Source organism: Tachysurus vachellii, chromosome 5 (assembly GCF_030014155.1).
Source record: "Tachysurus vachellii isolate PV-2020 chromosome 5, HZAU_Pvac_v1, whole genome shotgun sequence".
NCBI lineage: Eukaryota > Metazoa > Chordata > Actinopteri > Siluriformes > Bagridae > Tachysurus > Tachysurus vachellii.
In genome coordinates this window covers 11230021-11252716 of record NC_083464.1, presented here as the reverse complement: position 1 = coordinate 11252716, position 22696 = coordinate 11230021, and the positions used below count along the sequence as shown (strand labels likewise).

Here is a 22696-nt window from a genome sequence, read left to right as displayed (position 1 = left end):
TCAGGGAAAAAGAAAAAGAAGCCACCTGCTGATGCTGGTGTTAATATGCAGCAGCTTTAATGAAATTGTCGGAAACAAATCTGACTCACTTGAGCCTCAGCTGTGTTTTAGTAAAAGGGTAATTTAACTCAATGTCTTCCTATTAACTCTCTTTCAAAGATTACAGAAAAATGATGGACGGCATTCGTTTTTGCATAGGACAATTCATGCCTTGTAAACAAATTAACAGCAGATTAAGCAAATATTAAACAAGACTCAAATTTATACTGCTTCCCTGAACAGGAAATTATACAGCACTGTGGCATTTATCTCTGATATTTCAAAAGATTTGTAAGTTTGTGTGTGTGTATGTATATATATATATATATGTGTGTGTGTGTGTGTGTGTGTGTGTGTGTGTGTGTGTGTGTGTGTGTGTGTGTGTGTGTGTGTGTGTGTGTGTTTTATTTATTTTTTAAATACAAATTATTGAAGTAACTGGTAGTCTTGTGAGTGTGGAGAACCTTGTGGATTTGATGCGAAAGTTTACTTAGCTCAGTTTCTAAATTCAAAAAAAGCCCTTTAGTGTTGTTGTTGTTTACGTTCTTGATTATGAGATCAAACATAACACGCTGTTTTATCTGAAAAGCTTGATTCCTCAGAGTAATTGTTGGCAGAGTAACACACAGGCTTGGACAAATTAGGCTTAGCATGGCGAGGGGTAAATGAGAAGATGTGTAAACACAGCGGCAGCTCCACCTTCCCCCTCCTTTCAACTTGGTATGCTCTGCCTATCTCTGTGACTTTGTGTGGGTTTTGCAGCAATGAGAGCCTCATTGCCTCCAGGTGGGAGGGATGAGATTTCAGTTTTACTCGCCAGGCAGAGGAGGGAGGGTCAGTGTGGTGCCATCCTAGTCCCTTCTTCCACATCATATACTGAGCCCTCTTCTTATTTGGAGCGCCGTGGCCCCGGCGGCCCCAAGACAGCCTGCGGCTAATCGAATGGGAGCGGGCCGGGAATAAATCATCTTGGGAGCCTCCTGATATTGAGCCGTCACCGGCGAGTGAATCAGCCCCAACAAAAATAACCATCCATCATGCTCCTGGCTGCCAAAGCTACAGGGAGGCCGGGGCAGCAGGAAGTGCAGCTGCGTTGGTGGGACGTTTGATTTGTTTGGGCCTGTTTGTTACACTGCACAGTGTAGATGCACTATAGGACAAGGAGAGTGTAACAGACGGTATCTGGTGCACAGCTGAGTCTGTGCTGTGAGGCTTTTGTTCAGTGTTTGCTCATCAATGTTGCTGCTGTTTGAGAAGTTGAGTTTTTACTATTTGTTGACATGGTTTTATAGGCTTCACCGTGCATTGTTCAATGTGTTACATCGAAAAGGAGAAAAGACATTTACTTAATTCATTCATTCATTTGCAATCATTGCTCAGGGTCACAGACAGAGAGACAGCCTCCCACAGACAGAGCTCACGATCGAACCACACTCTACTCTGTGGGCAGAATTATTCATTTGATATATTGTTCTTAAGCATATGCTTTAATATAAGGCACAGTTATAGAGGCGAGAACAAAACGAATGGTGATATTGGAAAATTGCATTTTAATCTGCACAATTTATGAGCGAAGGCAGCTTCAGGGTCCTTGGTTCAATCCAGACCTCGAATTACATTCATTATTAATGTCCACCTGGGTTTCCTCTAGACTGTTCGGTTTTCTCCCACCTCGCATGTCAGTAGGTGGGCTGGCTGCACTAAATTACCCCTAGGACTGTATGAGCGTGTGAATATGTGTGTGCTTGGGCTTGCAGTATGTATTCTTAAATGATGCTTAAGTGCTCCTGGGATTGGCTTCATATTCCCTGACCAGGTCACACTAAAAAATAATCGAATCGACATAATTCTAATGCATACTTTAGTAACATTAACAAAGTTCGTTTTTGTATTGTACGTCTAACATGATTCGAGGGTGTATTTTCAAATTCTGGAATAAAATCAAAGCACTGAGCTGAGCCACAAACCCTTTACACTGATACTACCATGCATGCTTAAATATAACATTATAGTTATAATTTCCATCAATGCCAACAACCCCATGACATTTCACAGAGTAACTGTGTTGATAACCCTCACTCTTCATCATTCAATTAAGCTTAAAACAAGCGATGAAGTTTTATTGTGAAATGATATATTGGATTGTAAACAATACATAATAATTTTTTTTAAATTTGACAGATCACATATTCTTTTATTTTCTCCAGTGGACCATGCTTCCTAAAGAATAATGAATGAATGAGCAATTTATGGAGGGCACGGTGGCTTAGTGGTTAGCACGTTCGCCTCACACCTGCAGGGTTGGGGGTTCGATTCCCACCTCCGCCTTGTGTGTGTGGAGTTTGCATGTTCTCCCCGTGCCTCGGTGACATGCATGGTAGGTTGATTGGCATCTCTGTAAAATTGTCCGTAGTGTGTGATTGCGTGAGTGAATGAGTGTGTGTGTGCCCTGCGATGGGTTGGCACTCCGTCCAGGGTGTATCCTGCCTTGATGCCCGATGACGCCTGAGATAGGCACAGGCTCCCAGTGACCCGAGGTAGTTCAGATAAGCGTTAGAAAATGAATTTAAAGTAAATTAAAAATATCCTCCAGGAGACATTGATGTCAAGTGGCACTTTCCATTCACGATTTGAGCAAGTCTAATTTCCGAGGGTCATAATACAATGCGTATACCATGCAGGGTTTAAAAAGCGCATTTAAGAGAAATTAAGGGTTATTTTCTCATCTTTGTGGCACTGCAGGGAGCTTGTACAAAGCTCCTGCATACATGTGCACCTATCTGAACTCAAGAACATTAATGACTAAGAACCAATAGGAAGCCAAGTCTGGTGTGCTGCACTATCAACTCAGGAATATTAGTCCATTATAAGGTCACTGAACTGCTGTTTTCATGCTACAGAAAGAGGCAGAGCAGACTGACTGCCCTTGCCAGGCTTTTTCTTTAAGCTCTGCTTACATTAATTGAAGAAAATTGAGCTGTGGTTTGAGTCAGGGATTTGCATTTCTTTCTTTTTTTTTATCCAGTATTCATATACATTATCCATTATTTTATTATATCTCAATGTGAAATCTCGTGTAAGACAGTTGTAAAGAATAACAAGTAAGCTGGAACCCTGTGCCTTTCTTTTAGCCCTTGTCTCGATTTGATAGATATTTTGATAAAATGCCTTAAGGATCACAGGCGAAAAAATACACCAGTTATGCTGTTTGTGAAATTGTAGTCGCTAAACTCATACTTTCATACTTTTGGTAAACCAGTGATAAATATCTGACAAGTTCATTTTCATGCCAGAGTCTATGTGTAATGGATAATGGAGTCAACTAGAAAAACATGTGTTGCATTAACATTATCTTGCATCACATTTTCTATGTGCAGAGATTTTAGAGTGTAATTTGCTCTATATGAGACGCAAGGTCTTATTTTTCTGGCGCCTTAGTGCTGCTATCACAGAACTAGCGGTCTGAGAATCAGCCCATATCATTAGCCCATATTTACAGTGCACAGACATGCTGGAATAAGCACTGGACAACCACAGCAACATTTACTGAAATGCACTAAAGCACATAAAAGTCAGGCACATTTTGTTGAAGAACATTTGGGAAAGACATTTGACGCTGCACCTGACACTTCTAGACATTTAGGCAGGAAATGAGGGAGCCTTTCTAGAAGTATCATTTGGCAATATGTTAATTAATGTACATTTGGCAATATGTTAATTAATGTACAGAGACATAGGCATGAAATATGTAAGCATTAAACCAAGATGTGGATTGAAGTAACAGTAAAACAATCAACAGTGGAGGACCGGACTCGAAGCAGCGCTACTTTTAGCACCAAAAAGTTGATAATTTTCTAATAACAGCAATCCTGAAGTGTTTTATTCTTCTTGTATCGCATCGATTCTCCAAAGATTACAATGTTTTTTTTGTTAATGAATGAAGCATTCTTTTAAACACTTATAGATACAAACGTACATGAGACAAGTTCCTGTTATCATTAAGGTTAAAGCAGATGTAAACCCGGCTCTGCCCAGCTTATTTTCAACCTGCCTAAGTTCTCGCATACCACCCTGCTGCTGCGATCCCTTCACTGGCATCCAGTAGCTGCACGCATCAGATTCAAAACTCTGATGCTGGCCTACAAAGCCAAAAATGGACCAGCTCCCTGTTACCTAAAAGCCCTCATCACTCCTCGCACTGCACCCCGCACCCTCCGATCTACCAGCACTGCTCGACTGGTTCCACCATCTCTCAGGGTAAGAGGCAAGTATACTACAAGACTCTTCTCTGTTCTGGCACCAAGGTGGTAGAATGAACTTCCCCTAGAGGTCCGGACAGCTGAGTCACTGGCTATTTTCAAGCGGCGGTTGAAGACCTACTTATTCAGGAAACACTTCAACTAGCACTTCTTTACTCATCTTTTGCATTTCATTCATTCATTCATTCATTCATCTTCTACCGCTTATCCGAACTACCTCGGGTCACGGGGAGCCTGTGCCTATCTCAGGCGTCATCGGGCATCAAGGCAGGATACACCCTGGACGGAGTGCCAACCCATCGCAGGGCACACACACACACACACTCTTTTGCATTTAAAAAAAAAAAACTCAACCATTGACACTTTTTCATTGTAACTTTGAACAAAAGTTTTAAACTCATGGTATCTTAAGTATGTAACCTAGTGAGCCAGCATTAATGATTCAATGTCAGAGATTTAAGCACTTATGTACGTCGCTCTGGATAAGGGCGTCTGCCAAATGCTGTAAATGTAAATGTAAATGTAAACAGTCATTCCCTCAGTGGCCACAATTGATCTTTTTCGAGAAGTGAATAATCAAAAAGTGAAATTTGTTAATGAGAAGCCACAAAGCACAAAATCGTCTGTCCTGAAAACTTCCCAGTGGCCAAAACCACACTGACTGCTTCAAAAGCTTTAATGCTGAAGTATATTGACTTTCACATCCGCAATAATTCATTCATTCATTCATTCATTTTCTACCGCTTATCCGAACTATCTCGGGTCACGGGATCTCAGGCGTCATTGGGCATCAAGTCAGGATACACCCTGGACGGAGTGACAACCCATCGCAGGGCACACACACACATTCATTCACTCACACACTACGGACAATTTTCCAGAGATGCCAATCAACCTACCATGCATGTCTTTGGACCGGGGGAGGAAACCGGAGTACCCGGAGGAAACCCCCGAGGCACGGGGAGAACATGCAAACTCCACACACACAAGGCGGAGGCGGGAATCGAACCCCCAACCCTGGAGGTGTGAGGCGAGCATGCTAACCACTAAGCCACCGTGCCCCTCCGCAATAATTAAATATTCTAAATTTGTTTATTCTTAGTCTTAGATTTTGCAGAGTGTCTTTAAGTGTAATTAAGTCGTTTATTATAGGAGCAGTAACGAGGGCATTAACAGAATCTTTGGATTTCTATGACAATTTTTAGAGCTGCTGTCATAAAAACCCAACAAACAGCCTTCTGACCAATCAGATTAAAGAGTTCAAGATCACTGCCACTACATTTAACCCAAATCTCTAAATTCTAACTCTATAGTGCAGGCTTCTAAATGTAGTTAGTGGCATTTAATGTGTAAAATACACAGATTTGAGCATTTGGTACATTAAAGCCTGTGAGAATGGCTCCCTGGTGTTCACAGCATCACCTCAGCTGGAGAGCAGCTTTATGATATACTGCCTGAACATGCCTCGCATATTCGCTATTCACTTAGAAACCTCTGTTCTCAGCGTAATCTAATTAGTCTCTGTCCCAGGCCTGTCCCTGCCTGCTGCACAGCTGTGTCTGCGCGCAGCTCTGAGCGATCATGCCTGGCCTCACGCTGGCGCTCTGAGCCACACCAGTGAGGCCCAGATTCATTCTAATTGCACAGTGTCAGGTTGTACAAATGGAGATGGATCTGACATAATTATGAGGTGGAAGTTCTTCATGAGTGTCATGGAAGAGAGAGCGGGGAAACGTAGTGAGCTCCGTGTTAGTGCCCGCTCTCATCCATCATCATTTAATGGTAAGGCTAGAAATCTCTTCCTCGTGCCATCTCTCAAAGCATCTTACGTGCTCTCAGGAAGTCGCCTTGATCATCTACTGAGCCTTACACATTTTCATACACCTCATCATATTTCATATTTCAGCGTTCTTCAGATCGTCTGATAATCTGATTGTAGTGATAACCAGTGAGGTGACAACACAAGCTCAACAGCTCTGTTATCTGGCTACTGTCTGACAGTAAAGCAGACTTCAAACTGTCTTTCTTCCAGGTTTCCTGACAGTTTGATTGTGATATCATATAAAATCCTACCCTGATCCTATACTTATAATAAAATGTGTTTCAGTGAGTTATATTTTAAATGAACCCTAATGTTGTTGTCCATCAATTTAATAAGGGAACCAAGGTTTTTTCAACTTTAGCTTCTTCTTAACACCTATTTTTGTAGCAGCTGATACCAGAAGAAGGAAACCCGTTCTCCCAAAATTCTACCTTTTGGATTCATGTACTGTGTAATGTAATGTGCAGGACTGTGCGAGTTAGAGGACCCAATAAATTATTTCAGTGGATCAATAATTTATAATAATTCATAAATAGACAATAATTTAGTTCCTTTAAAAAAATCCATTGTGGCTTCTGTATAAAATTCTCTGCTGTGGTCAGTCAAATGCATTTATGTACATTATTCACTGAAAGCAGCTCATTAAAACTGAGTTTTAACAGACATTCATAAAAATTTGTATGTATTTATTTTTTATTCATTTGTTTACCCCCGATCATATATAAATGAAGTGACAGCATGGCTGTTATGGCACCCAATAAAGTATAAAGTAATGCTTTACTGTTTTTTTTATTACTTTTCTCATATACTGAATACTTTCTGCATGTGTATGGGGTGACATGTGCTCAATATGAGTTTAATATGATTAATTAAGCAGTTTTTAAGGGTCAGTGCCTAACATGCCCTGCAACGAAATCCAGGCTTATCTGCCCTTATTGATGAATAGATAATTGCCTCATGAATAGCCCTACTGTCTTGTCGATAACTCAGTGATTCGTTTTTACCCACAACGACTAGCAAGGAGCTGGTCAAGGGGGCTGTTAATTGTGTAAATGAGACTGCAAGGATCAGCTCATGTTCCTGAGGCTCTGTATATTGTGTTACGTGTTAAAAGAAAATAGCATATTTTGTGATTATAAATGGGAAAGAAAGCCCATTTGCCTTTATCCTGATTCTGTAGAGATTACAAGATCTTTTTAGAAATTATTTGAACATTATAATAAAGCTCTAATAGAGCTTGAGGATGTCTGTGTGTGTGTGTGTGTGTGTAAGAGAGAGAGATAGAGAGAGGAGAGAGAGACTCACAGAGACAGACAGAGAGTAGCTAGCAGCTTTGATCATCAGTATTCCTAGTCTCTGTTGATTTGTCTACACTTAGCTTGCACTCTGCTAATACGCTCAAAGTGCACTTGTTTCTTTCACCACATTACTGGTCTTACTGCTTAATCGGGTCAGGGATATATTGGCAAATCATTTATCGTCCACACTTTGGCAGTCACATAAGCAAAGAAATTCAATGCTATCATTTGTCACAAAACCGGTATTTAAATTGCAGCTCCAAATTACTGTAAGTGCTTTAGCTAAGACTGTGTGATTAGTACTCTGTTTATTTTATGTAATACACCCACACTATGTGTTCTTTATTGTAAGACATCTGTAAGACTACCTATAATGTACTTTATGAAAATAGTCCTGTAATAATTATTATTAATTATTTGCTATTATTATGGGTTTTTTTTATTCTTCTTTCGGCTGCTCCCTGTTCGGGGTCGCTATGGTGGATCACTGGTCCTTATATTAGATTTGGAACAAGTTTTACACCGGATGCCCTTCCTGATGCGACCCTCCCGTTTATATCCGTGCTTGGTACCGGCACTAAGTGTTGCCTCTTCAGTGGCTGGGTTAGCGCTCTGCCCGGGCAATGAGAGTGCGGGATCCTGCCACTGGACCACCTCGGGGCACATTTGCTGACTTTCTTTACAAAGATTATTTTTGCTATATAGACAAATTAGAGTTTGCTGTATTGAACTGAAGGTTGATTACTGTGTGACGTAGAAAACTTTGACTTGAATTTCTAAAACATGTAATTACATTTTCTCACTTGACTAGACTAGAACTCCTAGTAAAATATACTAGGCTTATTTGTTGATCCTCTTGCTCTGGATCATCATCCTTTGAAATTTCTTTTGATGTGAGTTTAATCAAAATTAGAACTATCAAAATGAGCACTTATCGTTCACTAACTAGGCGTTAATGCTAACTAGCAAACTGGACTGAACAGATGGTTCTCTGTGAGAAACATTAACAGATTTTCTTTTCAGAGTAAACATGTTTGCTTATCCTGCCACTTAATATGGCATAGTCAAACGTTCCAAGTGTGGTTATACAATCGCATTAACACACTTCCACCTTTATGATTTTTCCACACAGTGCCTGCTTTTCATTCTCACAAATTTCCTCCATTTAGCCATGATTCCTCAAATGCCTATTTCTTGCTGACCGTCATGTTTGCCAGGCAGAAAACAATAGCTAACAGAGACAAATAGAGAAAAAGAAAATAGAGAAAAATCGTACTACCCTACAATCAATACAGCATACTTACACTATAATACTTATACTTACACATAAAGCAGTATTTACAAGGTCTCCTGGAAAGGTCCAGTTATGTTGTCGGTGAAATTAAATAATAGTTTAATCGAATAGACCTGATAGATTGTTGATATTGGTGGCAGTAAATAAATTAAATTTCAATACTAGGACCTTTAGCACATAAGGGAGTTATTGAAGCATGCTTGTAAGTTGAATGTACATGTTAAGGTAGGATTATAGTACGTGTACATGCTAGAATTAGTGTCCTGAGAACTGGATTTGAGAAACACGTTGTGAATACTCGATTCAATTCCAAGCTGAAAAATCTCCAAATATTAGGAGATTTGACTTAAAACATGCACTATGCTCAGACCCAGTTGAGCAATCGAGAAGGCATCGGTTTTCCGGTAATGTCTTGTTCCGGTGCCAGAACGCATCATCATGATGTGGTAATGTGCACCAGAGAAGCAGTGAGAGCTTGTTTCTTGTTTGTCTCGGGAAGCGTTATAACTTTATTTGGTGAGTGAAAGCAGGGTGTGTATGGCAGTTTATCGCCGAGGCTAAGGAGTCATAAATACATCAATACTAAGATAGAAAGATCTAATTTCCTCCTGGGCATTTGTGTGTTTTCTCATTTCCTGACTTTGCTCCGTTATCTCTCCTGCATGTGTACACGGCTGGCATTTAATTTTACCAGTACAGATTAGCTGTGGCAGTGTTGACCCGGTCATGTGATTTATATTTTTTCCTTCGATATAAGATTGGTGGAGTAGTATCTGCAGAGTGCAGTCCTTGAGAACAGTCACTGACCCTGGATCTAAAACACTGCTTAGTGTTGAGAAACTATACCCGTGTCTTCAAGGCTTGTGCAGAACCCCTTGTTCTTAAGTGTTGATAAGTAATCTGATGAAGCTTGGAGTATGGAATAGGTCTGTCAACTCCACATGGTTTTACCTGAAGAGAGAAGAATTGCAGCCACTGGTTCAAATTACCCAATATTACTTTTATAGCTTGTGTCCTTGCAGAAGACAAGAGGCTCATAAAAGAGCATCCCGGGCAGCAAGACCTGTGGGATGATAATGCACAGCAAAACCTTCCTTGCTGCATAGAATAGATATTGCAGAGGATGCAATTGCTGAGCTGGTAGCGAGGAAGGTTATCAGCCATCTCTACTGCATTAGCTATAACAGTAGGACCTGTTAGTGGTGTCAGTGCAATGGGAAAGCAATACCATCAAGGTGGTAGACACAATAAATACACTGAATAATCCATAGACAGGGTGTCAGGCTGCATTTTAGCACCTTTAGCTCTTTGCCTCATAGCAATTTAGAGACTTTGGAACACTCAGGTTGCCTTCACCTATGTAGGGTTTAGTTTAGCTGTTTGAATTGAATCCTGGAGAGTTTTTCCCCTCTGTGTGGTTCATTTAGGAAAGTAGTAACAGAGCAATCACTTTCAAGTGTGAAACAAAACAACCCAGTGATTTGGTTTTGGGCTTGAAATTGGGCTTGGGCTTGGCTAGGAGTAATACACAAATGATTTCAAAAATAGTTTTTCCTATAATTCACTAGTGATATCAAACTTTGCTGTCTGTGTTTGGCAGACTTTTGATTATCGATTTCCATCACCATATTTCTTACTAACGAGTAAAAGCATTTTAGGATCACATTTTTTGCCCCTACGTAATTCTTTTTGTTTAATTGTAAACAAAGCAAAACTACCAAATTTGCTCTGATTCAAATTAAAACTTGTGAAAGCAGCCTAAGATAATGAATGTAATTTGCTCACAATATGTTTAACACTTTGACACTCCATTCTAAGCTTTGGAAGATCATATGAAAGTGTACGTGAAGAAGACGTTTTAAACCAAAATTATTTATACTTGCGAGCCTGAAAGCGCTTCACCCCAGTGGACTTCTGTGTACTCTAGTGGCAGGTGCAACAAAAGAATCTCTTTTAAGTTGGTCTTGGAAATGTTTGGATAAAATGTATTCGAAGGTGAGTAGGAGAAGTATTGATTGTGGTTGGTTTGTAAAAAAAAGACGGATGGATTTTTAAAAATGCACAATGCGTCAAGTCTGAGAGAACGGCCCTGCTCTCTTCACATTGGAATCGTTTGAAATATTTACAGCTTGCATTTTGTACAGGCTTTCGTGTTGGCTTTATTTGGTGGGCCGTTTTTTTCTTCCTTTGCAAGAGAATACAGATGACAGGGTAGAAAGTATCGATTGGTGAGACGGTGAAGAGAGGAAGTCCCATGGATACTCTCACAGAGCCTTTCATGTGAAAGCCCAATGTCTCAGAGAGTGAAGCTCAATCTCTCTGCTAGATATCACTTAAAGCAGCTGTCTATAGAGTTTAGGGTCTGTTCACAGCAAGATTCAGGCCTTTAGAAAGAAATTCAACAGAGGCCCCTGATGTGAATATGTGTGTTTACAGATGTGCATGTCTGATTTTTTTTTTTTTAATAGAATGTTTTTGTGATTTCATCCAGTACCTGATGAGCACTTCTATGGATAATTGAATTAAACCAACTGCTGACCACGTTTTTTGAGGCAACGAGCTAGTTACCATACTTACATCATTCCACTGTTGTTGATTTTGGCAGCCGACCACTGTGTGTGATTGTCAATAGTAACGGCTCTATTGACGTGTCACCAAGTCCTACAGAGCAAATCACACAAACACAACAAAATGTGTCTCGGCAGCAAAACACAATACCAAACCTTACTACTGTTTGTGACAGTACAGAGAAATAAAACGTCCCTTAACGAGCCGAAGAGAACGATATCTTTACAAAAAAACAAAATTTGAAGAAATGCTAGATGGATATAGTTTTTGTGCAGTTTGAAACGCTCCTCTGCTACGCCTAACTAGAAATGGCTGGTGTGCTTCTGCACCCCTCATAGAGATGTAATCATCTTTAACCTCAGGGGTTGATAGAAGCTTCGCCATCATCTCAGACCAGATGCAGCGAGCCATCTCTGATACTGTCTGCGTCCTCTGATAACGCTGTGAGGAATTGTACTATGTAGCTCCAGTTGTTGGTGATTATTTAAATTATACCAAGCAAAACTGTACACTTGGGAAGGGATGTTGTTATATGTGTAGAAGACGACACCACAATGCCAAAATGATCTCAAATCTTGTTGGAAAACTCCACAATAGGGATGCAATACAATATCGCTTTCGCTTATATGTAATAAAAAGGCAGCCTTGTTTAAAGCACCAAAGCCATGACCAGGTACTTCCTATGGATGAATGAATGAATGCTTTACATTTATGCACTGTACGTTGACACGGTGTATTTCTATCAGTTTCATCCCTAATATAAATGTATGTTAAAATATGTATTTTATATAATATTTATCTTTTTGCAGGCTTTGTCTCAGTTTCAGCTTGTCAGCTACTGAGCAACATGCAGTTCAGTAAAACTCCTTCCCCCAATAATACAGTATTTGAAGATATCGGCTTAAGATTATCCTGGTTATCAGACAAGGTTATCAGAGTGAGATTACTAAAGCAAACAAGGTAGGGCAAGAAAGAGATAGAGAGAGTGGATATGTGTGGATGATCCCTGTGTCTTAGCTTGCTGTGTGTTCGCACTGTTTTTTTTGTTTTTTTTTCACTTGAAGGATTTAATGGCATCATGCAGCTCAGAGTAAATTTATTTGATCAGAATGGAATGAGAGGCTGAAGAAGATAAAGAAAAAGAAGCGTTACTGAGATGCTCATTTCAGACATTCCACATATCGCATATAGGTACTGCTCCTCAACACACACACACACACACACACACACACACACACACACACACACACACACACACACAAACACACACACAGAATGGAGAATCATCGTGTTTATCTGGTCTAATGAACCTGAAATGTGGATATAGAGAGAAAGGCTTTTGTTCAGAGTGTGCTTTGACATGATAATTAGTAACTTTTATTTCAGGAATGTGTAATTATCATGGATGGGGCCTTTGATAGCCATTGACCAGCTCCTCTCTAGGTTTTCATATTGTAGGCCTTGTTCCACATCTTCAAAGATTGTCTAAAGGCTCTTATGTCTATTTGCAATCAAAATATTAATGCATATTTATTACAATCTTCATACCATTTTGACAAAGAATGGTGTAATTTCCAGGAAACTATCTGCAAGTTATTGACACAACCTAACAGATGTTGTAAATGCTGCAACACACCATGCATCGACAAAAAACCAGCATCGACCAAGGCCAGCTAATGATCATCTCCCGTTGCATTATCATTGCCTCATCATTGCCTCACTATTACCTCACATAATACACTCAAGCACACTGGATAGATATCTACAGAAAACACAAACTTCCGTACTGATCCTGAGTGAAAGACAAGTCTCCGTATCAGGAGGTGGCAGCAATCTATATTCATATTTTGAAAAAAGAACCTGGAAGAAACTTTTGGTTTCCCAGTTCATTTTGGGTGAAGTTGTAATTGTATAGTAGTGTGGTAAATGATATGTTGAGTAACTGATGCCATATTGGTCCATATTGTCCGTATGGAACTTTGGTCTAATGTCATAGTATTCTGACATACGGTTTAGTGCAGTAGGATGTGATCTGGGATGTAGCCGAACAAACTAGCCTAGGTAGATTACTTGCCTCTGTGAATCTCTTTGAACAGTCTGCTTAGGCTGCTGAAATGTTGAGGTTTAGAAATAATACACTGGATAATACAATAATACACTTACAGGACTTGCTCTTAAAATTATGGTGTCAAATATCACAGCACAACTTCAGAGGTCTTGTGTAGTTTTGCCTCCACAAGGGGGACCTACACAATATTAGACAGGTGGTTTTAATGTTATGGATGATTGGTGTAAGTAGATTAGCAAAAGTAGGGCAGCACAATGGTGCATCGAGTGGCATTCATGCCCAGTGTTCACAGGATAGGTTCCAGGTCCATTATGACCCTGGCCAACAGAAAGTGCTTGAATGAAAGAAAATGAAGTACTCTGTGTGCTTGTTACTTCTATTTTGTTGTTTCATGAACTGATTCACTAAGCTGGACAGACAGACAGACAGACAGACAGACAGACAGACAGACAGATAGAAAGAGACAACTGTACACAATTGATACTACTGACCTACAGGCCAAAGTGTGAAAGGGCTTTAAAACAGAGCTCATAAACTGTAGTAGAGACCGATGAGATTACAAAGAGGTGTTTTTGAGCTTCCAATAGTCTTGAATTTATTATCAGGTTGGATTACATGTTATATTATGATAAAACATAGATGCAATCCTCTAGAACTAGATCTCTGAGATGCTCCACAAACCATGTAGCATGGAACAAAATAGATTGTTTACCACTTTAGCAAAGCTTTTGGAATTCATTAGTTTGAAAGGCAAAAATCCCGGAGGACCTTTTTTTTTTTTTAAAGAAAAAAAGAAAAATAAGTTTTCATTTTGATTGGTGGCCAGGGGCTTACATGCCACATGAGTCCTTTCAAGTATTATACACAATGAAAAATCAACAATAATCCCACCAAATGAATGTGATTTGCCAGTGCATGGAACTTGATATCTCTTCAGAAAAGTAATTTATCTAATAAGATTCTGTCTCTCTTTCACTTTGGTGGAGGAAATGCTCGACACTGTCGATTTCAGAGTCTTGCTGCGATTCTGTTGTGGCAGTCTGGTAGGTGATGACAGCTTTCTCCCCCTACAAGTGCTCATATTACATCTATCTTGCAGTGATCACATCCAAATTCTGACAAGGTGTCAAAAGCCTGTAGGACCTGGAAACATACTGTATATATATTTACAAGGATATCATAACATTAGACTGAAGAAGGATGATAAATAACATTCTGCCTAGTGCTGTTGGGTATATTCATAGCAAAACTGTAAAAGGATTTATTTTTGCATTTCATAAAGATTTGACTATATGGAAGACTTTGTGCCTTCCAGGGAAGAATGTTGATTTTTAAAATCCTCTGTCCAATTCGCAGAAAGTCATGCCGAGTTTGGAACAATATTTGAGGTGTTCTCTGAGGCGTTAAAGTAAAGCTGTGTCTTATTACGGCTCAGTGTTGTGTCCCTCACATGGTTATGATTTAAAAATATGAATGAAGTGAATGCCAATCGTAAATGGGTCATACTCATCTGCTGCATGTAATGCAAATGGAACTGCGTAATGCAAACATTCAAATCACAACCCACAATGAAAAGCAATTTTATGGGTCTGTTTGTACCCTTGTGATTGAACGAGCTCTAAAGGTTCGTATGATTTTACCTCTGTTCATCTTTTCCTGCTTGTTAATGAACTAGAGGACCCGCATTGTAGATACCTTCAGATCTTGTGCATACCCGGAAGCTATTGTTAACATTGTGGCTGGGTCTTATTGCTCTTCATCTTAGTGCTGAGGTGCTCTGAGTGACAGAGATATTGAATTCAGGCCAGTAAGCGGTGATTATACTCTACCATGGGAACCTGCAGAGAGGGAATTAGATTAATTGCTGCTTATACAGCGTTAATACTCCACGGTGACAGGCCTCATGTTTGAACACTAGTGGACTTCTTTCTGCTGACAGAGATTGATGATGACTCTGCTATTAGAATTGCGTATGTGCTTTCCCTCAGTTAATCAACTCTATGTGTTCATTTTTTTCCTCAGGAGACTGTAACTTCGAAAGGCCCTACTCGGAGTGTGGCTACAGCCAAGGCAAAGATGACGACTTTGACTGGGAACAGGTCAACACGAAGCTGAGGCCATCGACAGACCCCTGGATACCAGCAGGTCAGTTAAATCTAGCTGTCACAGCTCACACTACAATAGCTTTCAGTACTGTTTTTGTGGGGTTATGCACTTTTTCCGGACCTAAGGACATTTCAGTATGATTGGTTAAGCTGGACAGCTGTTACTTTGAACTGGGTAATGGTACTGAGCTGTGGTCCATCAGAAATGGTGGTCTGGGGCCCATGAAAGTATTACACTTATGGAGCCAAATCATGTGATTGATTGGACATGTCACATTACTTGGCAGTGAAAAGCGTTACGTTGGTTGGACTTGTCACATTACAATAGCAGTAAAATTTTTATTGTGGGCTTTAGAGGTACAGAAATGGGTCACTGGTAGTTCAGTGATCAAGCTGTACGGCCAACTCATTGACAGGAAATGAGTTCTGGAACCCTTAACCCTAAACTGCTCAGTTGTGGAAATGTGACAAATCACTTTGGATAAAGGAGTCTGCTAAATGCTGTAAATGAAATGGAGCCATGAATGTGCTCAAATGATGAATTTCTTTGTATATACAGTTCATGTGCATCTTCACCCAAACCACTGATATATATCAAGTAAAAGTTAAGAAATGTCCGGGAAAGTTGTCCCTCTTTTCCAAAAACTGTCAAAACTGTTCGAATGAAGATAAACCTATGATGGTGACTCATCTAAAAACAAAACGTATCCTAGGTTTGGTGTAAAAACAGCTATAAACACCTAATTACAAGGGAATGTGTTTCTGCTAAAGAAAAAAGTATTTTAATTATCCAGTTGGTTTGAAAGCTAGTGATCTAAATAGACTTAGAGTTTAATTGTTTCATCACTTTTTCAAGTGCCTTTATCAGATGTTGTGGCTTAAATATAAAATGTAGAATTAAAGCTGCTACACCATGTGTACAACACATATAACATATATACAAAAAAAAACTGTTTATTCATAATAAAGTGTAAGGTAAAACTCAACAGCATTATCGCACAAAGAAATCTTTTACACATGAGTTTCACTAAACTCACATATGCTGGCCTCATTCTCAGCACCAAGTCAGTACTGCATGTAAGAACGGCCTGGTTGAAGGTTTCCTCACTGGTTATGTATTTTGGCTCATTTCATCTTCATCATTCCTCCTGGTTTGTTAGGTATTTTATTCATTAGCACTGTAGAGCCTTAGTTGCTGTGGCATTTATAGTAAATGCTGTGGTTGTGACTCTCCTGACTAATCTTAGCAACTTAACATAGCTGGCTTCTCCATCCATCCATCCATCCATCTTCTACCGCTTATCCGGGGCCGGGTCGCGGGGGCAGCAGTCTGAGCAGGGACACCCAGACTTCCCTCTCCCCAGACACTTCCTCCAGCTCCTCCGGGGGAATACCGAGGCGTTCCCAGGCCAGCCGAGAGACATAGTCCCTCCAGCGTGTCCTAGGTCTTCCCCGGGGCCTCTTCCCGGTTGGACATGCCCGGAACACCTCCCCAGGGAGGCGTCCAGGAGGCATCCGGAACAGATGCCCGAGCCACCTCAGCTGACTCCTCTCGATGTGGAGGAGCAGCGGCTCTACTCTGAGCTCCTCCCGAGTGACCGAGCTCCTCACCCTATCTCTAAGGGAGCGCCCAGCCACCCTGCGGAGGAAACTCATTTCGGCCGCCTGTATCCGGGATCTTGTCCTTTCGGTCATGACCCAAAGCTCATGACCATAGGTAAGGGTAGGAACGTAGATCGACTGGTAAATAGAGAGCTTCGCCTTGCGGCTCAGCTCTTTCTTCACCACAACAGACCGGTATATCGACCGCATCACTGCAGAAGATACACCGATCCGCCTGTCGATCTCCCGCTCCATCCTTCCCTCACTCGTGAACAAGACCCCAAGATACTTAAACTCCTCCACTTGAGGCAGGAGCTTTCCACCAACCCGAAGGGGACAAGCCACCCTTTTCCGGCTGAGAACCATGGCCTCGGACTTGGAGGTGCTGATTCTCATCCCTGCCGCTTCACACTCGGCTGCAAACCGTCCCAGTGCACGCTGAAGGTCCTGATTTGAAGAAGCCAACAGGACAACATCATCTGCAAAAAGCAGAGACGAAATCCCGTGGTCCCCAAACCGGACTCCCTCCGGCCCCTGACTGCGCCTAGAAATCCTGTCCATATAAATAATGAACAGGACCGGTGACAAAGGGCAGCCCTGCCGGAGTCCAACATGCACCGGGAACAAGTCTGACTTACTGCCGGCAATGCGAACCAAACTCCTGCTCCGGTCATATAGGGACCGAACAGCCCTTAGCAGAGGGCCCCGGACCCCATACTCCCAGAGCACCCCCCACAGATCACCACGAGGGACACAGTCGAATGCCTTCTCCAGATCCACAAAGCACATGTGGACTGGTTGGGCAAACTCCCATGAACCCTCCAGCAACCTGGTGAGGGTATAGAGATGGTCCAGTGTTCCACGACCGGGACGAAACCCACATTGTTCCTCCTGAATCCGAGGTTCGACTATCGGCCGAATTCTCCTCTCCAGTACCCTGGCATAGACTTTTCCGGGGAGGCTGAGGAGTGTGATCCCCCTGTAGTTGGAACACACCCTCCGGTCCCCCTTCTTAAACAGAGGGACCACCACCCCAGTCTGCCAGTCCAGAGGCACTGTCCCCAGCCGCCACGCGATGTTGCAGAGGCGTGTCAACCAAGACAGCCCCACAACATCCAGAGACTTGAGGTACTCAGGGCGGATCTCATCCACCCCCGGTGCCTTGCCACTGAGGAGCTTCCTCAACCACCTCAGTGACCTCAGCTTGGGGGATCGATGAGTCCTCAACTGAGCCCTCTGCCTCTGCTTCCTCAGTGGAAGACATGTCGGTGGGGTTGAGGAGATCCTCGAAGTACTCCTTCCACCGTCCGAGAATGTCCCCAGTTGAAGTCAGCAGATTCCCACTCTCACTGTAAACAGTGTGAGCAGGGCACTGCTTCCCCTTCCTGAGGCGCCGGACGGTTTGCCAGAATTTCTTCGAGGCCAACCTATAGTCCTTCTCCATGGCCTCACCGAACTCTTCCCAGACCCGAGTTTTTGCCTCTGCTTCTCCATATCAAGTTTAAATTTTAATTTGGGCAAAAATGGAAAAATCTGGAGTGTGGAATATTTCAAAATGAAAGTTCCATCAAGGGGGGCACGGTGGCTTAGTGGTTAGCACGTTCGCCTCACACCTCCAGGGTTGGAAGTTCGATTCCCGCCTCCGCCTTGTGTGTGTGGAGTTTGCATGTTCTCCCCGTGCCTCAGGGGTTTCCTTCGGGTACTCCGGTTTCCTCCCCCGGTCCAAAGACATGCATGGTAGGTTGATTGGCATCTCTGGAAAAATTGTCTGTAGTGTGTAATGCGTGAGTGAATGAGAGTGTGTGTGTGTGCCCTGCGATGGGTTGGCACTCTGTCCAGGGTGTATCCTGCCTTGATGCCCGATGACGCCTGAGATGGTAGTTCGGATAAGCGGTAGAAAATGAATGAATGAAAGTTCCATCAAAATGAATAATTGAAATAGACTATAGCCTATCTGCAAACTTATCTCATTTACACTACCCTAACAGCGTATTATACTTGTTAATAACAATTTCAGTTGAGTGACTTTGCCGCTTTAAAGAGCTCATTGCGTTATGGTGCATGAATGTGCCAGTTCATGGCACTGCAGAGAGCCTTTAAGATCCTGAAGTTAGTGATTATAAACGCATAGTAGCTCATGTGTAGCTGAGCATATGCGAATTAACATTAACATGATATAAATAAAATACTGCACACTTTATGAAATGGTTAAAGAATTCAGTGTAAGTAAAAATGAAAATGAACTGTGTTTTGAGCAAAGGTGCATTTACTCTGGGGCACTGTTAAATCAATCCAATTAAATATTAATTTTCCATCATGATACTCAGTAGAATTTTATATTCTACTAATTACCTACTTTATTATATTAATTTGCCCAATAGATTAAACAGCTTGTGAAGCACTGTGCAATACCACAGAAGACTTTTACAACGTGTTCATGACTCATTTCTCAAGCATCAGGGCAAATGTTTTCCTCTTAGCTCAAATCTGAGGCACATGACTGATCAAAGATTCAACTCGTCCCACTCTAATAAACTTGGCCATTAGACCCCACAATATTGCACCAGCTCTTAAATCTGATGCCTAACCACGCACAAGCACCACCTTCATTGACTCCTCCAAAGCAATTGCAGCAGCAGAATTAATTGCAAGGACTTGGCTAATTTCATCTCGCCTCTGTCAGCACGTACCACTGACTCTCAGAGAAATTACCTGACAACAGAGAACAGACAGGAGAGGACCAAAAAAAAAAAAGGGAAGTGTTTACCTTTCTGCCATAATTGATTTATGTTTCCCTGCCAGGAGACAGCAGAAGGTTAAATCCCAGCCTGGTGGTGGGGCAGTGACCTACATGTTAGACACTGCTCCATGCATTTCATATCAATGATCCTGCATCCAAAAGAGGTGCTGCTTTTGAATGTGATATTGTTGTTGCTAGGAAAGTGATTCTTTTGGCATGAAATGGGGACAGTTATAGATGCTTCCACCCTGCTGTCTCACCCTCACTGCTTTTCTTCATAGTCAGTAGGTTCAGTGTGTTTTGTGCTCAGAGAAGTCCAGCAATGAATGGATGCCCTTTCTTCATTTCAGAGATTCAGTGACCATGACAGCTCTCCCACAACTTTCCACCCGCTCTCACCATGAAATGCCATGACAACATAACGAAAGTGGTTTTTGGTGGTAATCAATACCTGAAGCTCATATAAGCGTGTGGCAAGTCAGTCTGAAAATGTTCATTCCCCCCAATATATATGACAGGCCTTATCTATTTGACTCTATTTCACTGCTTGGGAGTTCAAGACTCTTATATGATATATTGGTCTTTTTCATTTGGTGTATATCAGCCATGGCTATAAGAACTGAGTCCAGTGAAAGGACCAGTATCCTCTTGCAGCTGCATGTTCTAACATTGTATGCTTTCCACAAGAAAAGATATCAGCTGGCATGGTTCTCCTTCTAGCCACCATTAAAGTAATGTTGTCCAAGGGAAGGCAGAACATTTTAGGTTTCTTTTATTTCTCATTAGCTTCTTGATGATAGCATGCCCCCTGGCCACATAATAAATCAAATGGCCCTGCTTGGGAATGTGGGACAGGGACTGTGAGGGAGAAACAGGACAAGGTGGTCAGTGTTCAGAAAAGTGGCCTGGTTTTTCTATGGGCTCTTGCCTTCTATTAAAAGGGTGGCAGTCTAAACCTACATGTGACTTCAACATAGTTGTAGTTTTAAACTTCACAGTTAAGAGATTTTGAAGGTTAGAGCCTACATGGTCAAATGAGACATTATGTGCTAGTGACCGGTAGGCTGTGAGTTATCAGAGAGCCACTGCTGTCCCAAAACTCTGTCAGCTGCTCTGACATGTGCTTGGATTCGGTCTCACTTCACTATTCAGTTGCTTTAAAATAAGGGAGGGTGGTCGGTAGTCATCTCTGTGGGCATCTCAGCAGTTCTGATTAGGCTGTTGTGGTGTCAGGTTTGGCTGTCAGTTGAAACAGTTGAAAGCCACTACCACTAATATACCATTTCACCCTTTCTTTCCTCTGACACATGCCATATGAAAGATTGAAGTATTAAGGTTAGGACTGCTGTAAATCCATGACCTTTTCTCTATATTAAACTGGTTTGGTTGGAGCTTTTTGTATCAAATCTGTAGTATTATGGGTCTTATTGAGTGTAGATATTTAAAATTTTGTCATTGTGGTGAATGTGCATTATGGCTTTAATATGAACAACTAATGAATAAAGGTGAAAGGGGGCAGTGGGACATGTTGCTGTCTTACAGCTCCAGAGTGCCCAAGTTTGATCCTGAACTCAGGTTACTGTCAGTGTCCTGTTTTGCATGTTCTCCCTGTGTGGATTTCATTTGGGTAATCTGGTTTTCCCCTACCACCTAAAGGAGAAAACCAGCTGTCATAAATGTGAAAAATAAGCCATTAAGCCATTTATGACAGCTGAAATGACCGTGAGCCGACTACTATGATTAAGGGGTTTGAACTGGGCACAGCCCAGCTCAGGGTTGTATTCTTGGCACAGAAACAGTGAATGAGACAGTATAGGAAGAAAAAAAAACCTAGAAAGAAATGCTAGTGATTTTCTCATTTTCCTATTCGCTCACGCAATACAGATTAAGCACAAGGAGATTTGTTCCAGAATACAGTAATTATCTCAAAGCCATACAGTAATAGGTATGTTTTCAACATTCACGTATTACTCTTCTACTCATCAAAGGAAGTGACTCCCAGGTATTACTACAATACTACACGACTGACTCGTAGCTCATAGCTCATATAATAATAAAAAATAATAGAAGCATCACAGGAATATTGTTCTTTGGGTAAAACATTAGCATACTTGAGATGGTCCATTTTAAGGCTTTATTCTGACTGTCTTACATAGTATATGTTGTAATAAAGTTTATTAGTAGATTATGTGTAGAATGTGATAGTACCACACACTGGACTAAATTGTGTTCTACTAGTGACATCTGATAAGCCTTTTACAACTTTGTGCACAGGGCTTGCCCCTATCACATTACATTATATGTATTATAGTAACACATCTGCTAGCTAAATATAATAGGCACTATAGCAGATGTCCATTCTACTGTTTCTACTGCGGGCCAAGTCTGATCCAGGGCCGACTGAACACTGATAGTTTCTTATGCTCCATTGTCTTTCTCTTTTTCCACCAGCTTCACTTCATCTAAAAAGGAGCATGTATCCTTAGTTAAATAATATGCATTTAATACCCTTTTTTTCCGAGGCGATAGAGAGGACACAGCTTTTCTCTGAAGACACTACTCTTTTTTTAGGGAAGGAATCTACAGTATCTCTGTGGGTGGACTGTCAAGAAACCAGAAACAAATGCTGAAAATATATGCACCATGCTTTTTAGTAGGTTCTATGGAACCTGTTTTTGGTCATAGTTTCTTAGTTCGGTTTATATGATCAGCACTACTTTGTATTTGCCCGATAGTGCTTCTCAGTGGCTTCTCAGTTTTTAAATAGCAATTGAAAGGTATTATTTATACCAGGTAATTGTTATGCTTTTCAATTCTTATCACATTATAACTTAACCTTTTTGTGTCAAACACTTGCCTACACGAGGTAATCCATATTTCAGGATAATTTTTATAACGAGT

The 22696-nt window shown here is 41.3% G+C and overlaps 1 protein-coding gene across 10 annotated transcripts in view; it reads left to right on the top strand.

Moving 5' to 3' along the window:
- Positions 1-22696, top strand: part of LOC132845609 (receptor-type tyrosine-protein phosphatase mu-like) — a 204110-nt gene that overhangs the window by 29904 nt on the left and 151510 nt on the right. For all 10 annotated transcript variants that reach the window (XM_060869713.1, XM_060869711.1, XM_060869710.1 and 7 more), the window contains exon 2: positions 15371-15493. In XM_060869713.1, the coding sequence (XP_060725696.1) occupies positions 15371-15493 (123 nt within the window). The remainder of the gene's footprint in view (positions 1-15370; positions 15494-22696) is intronic.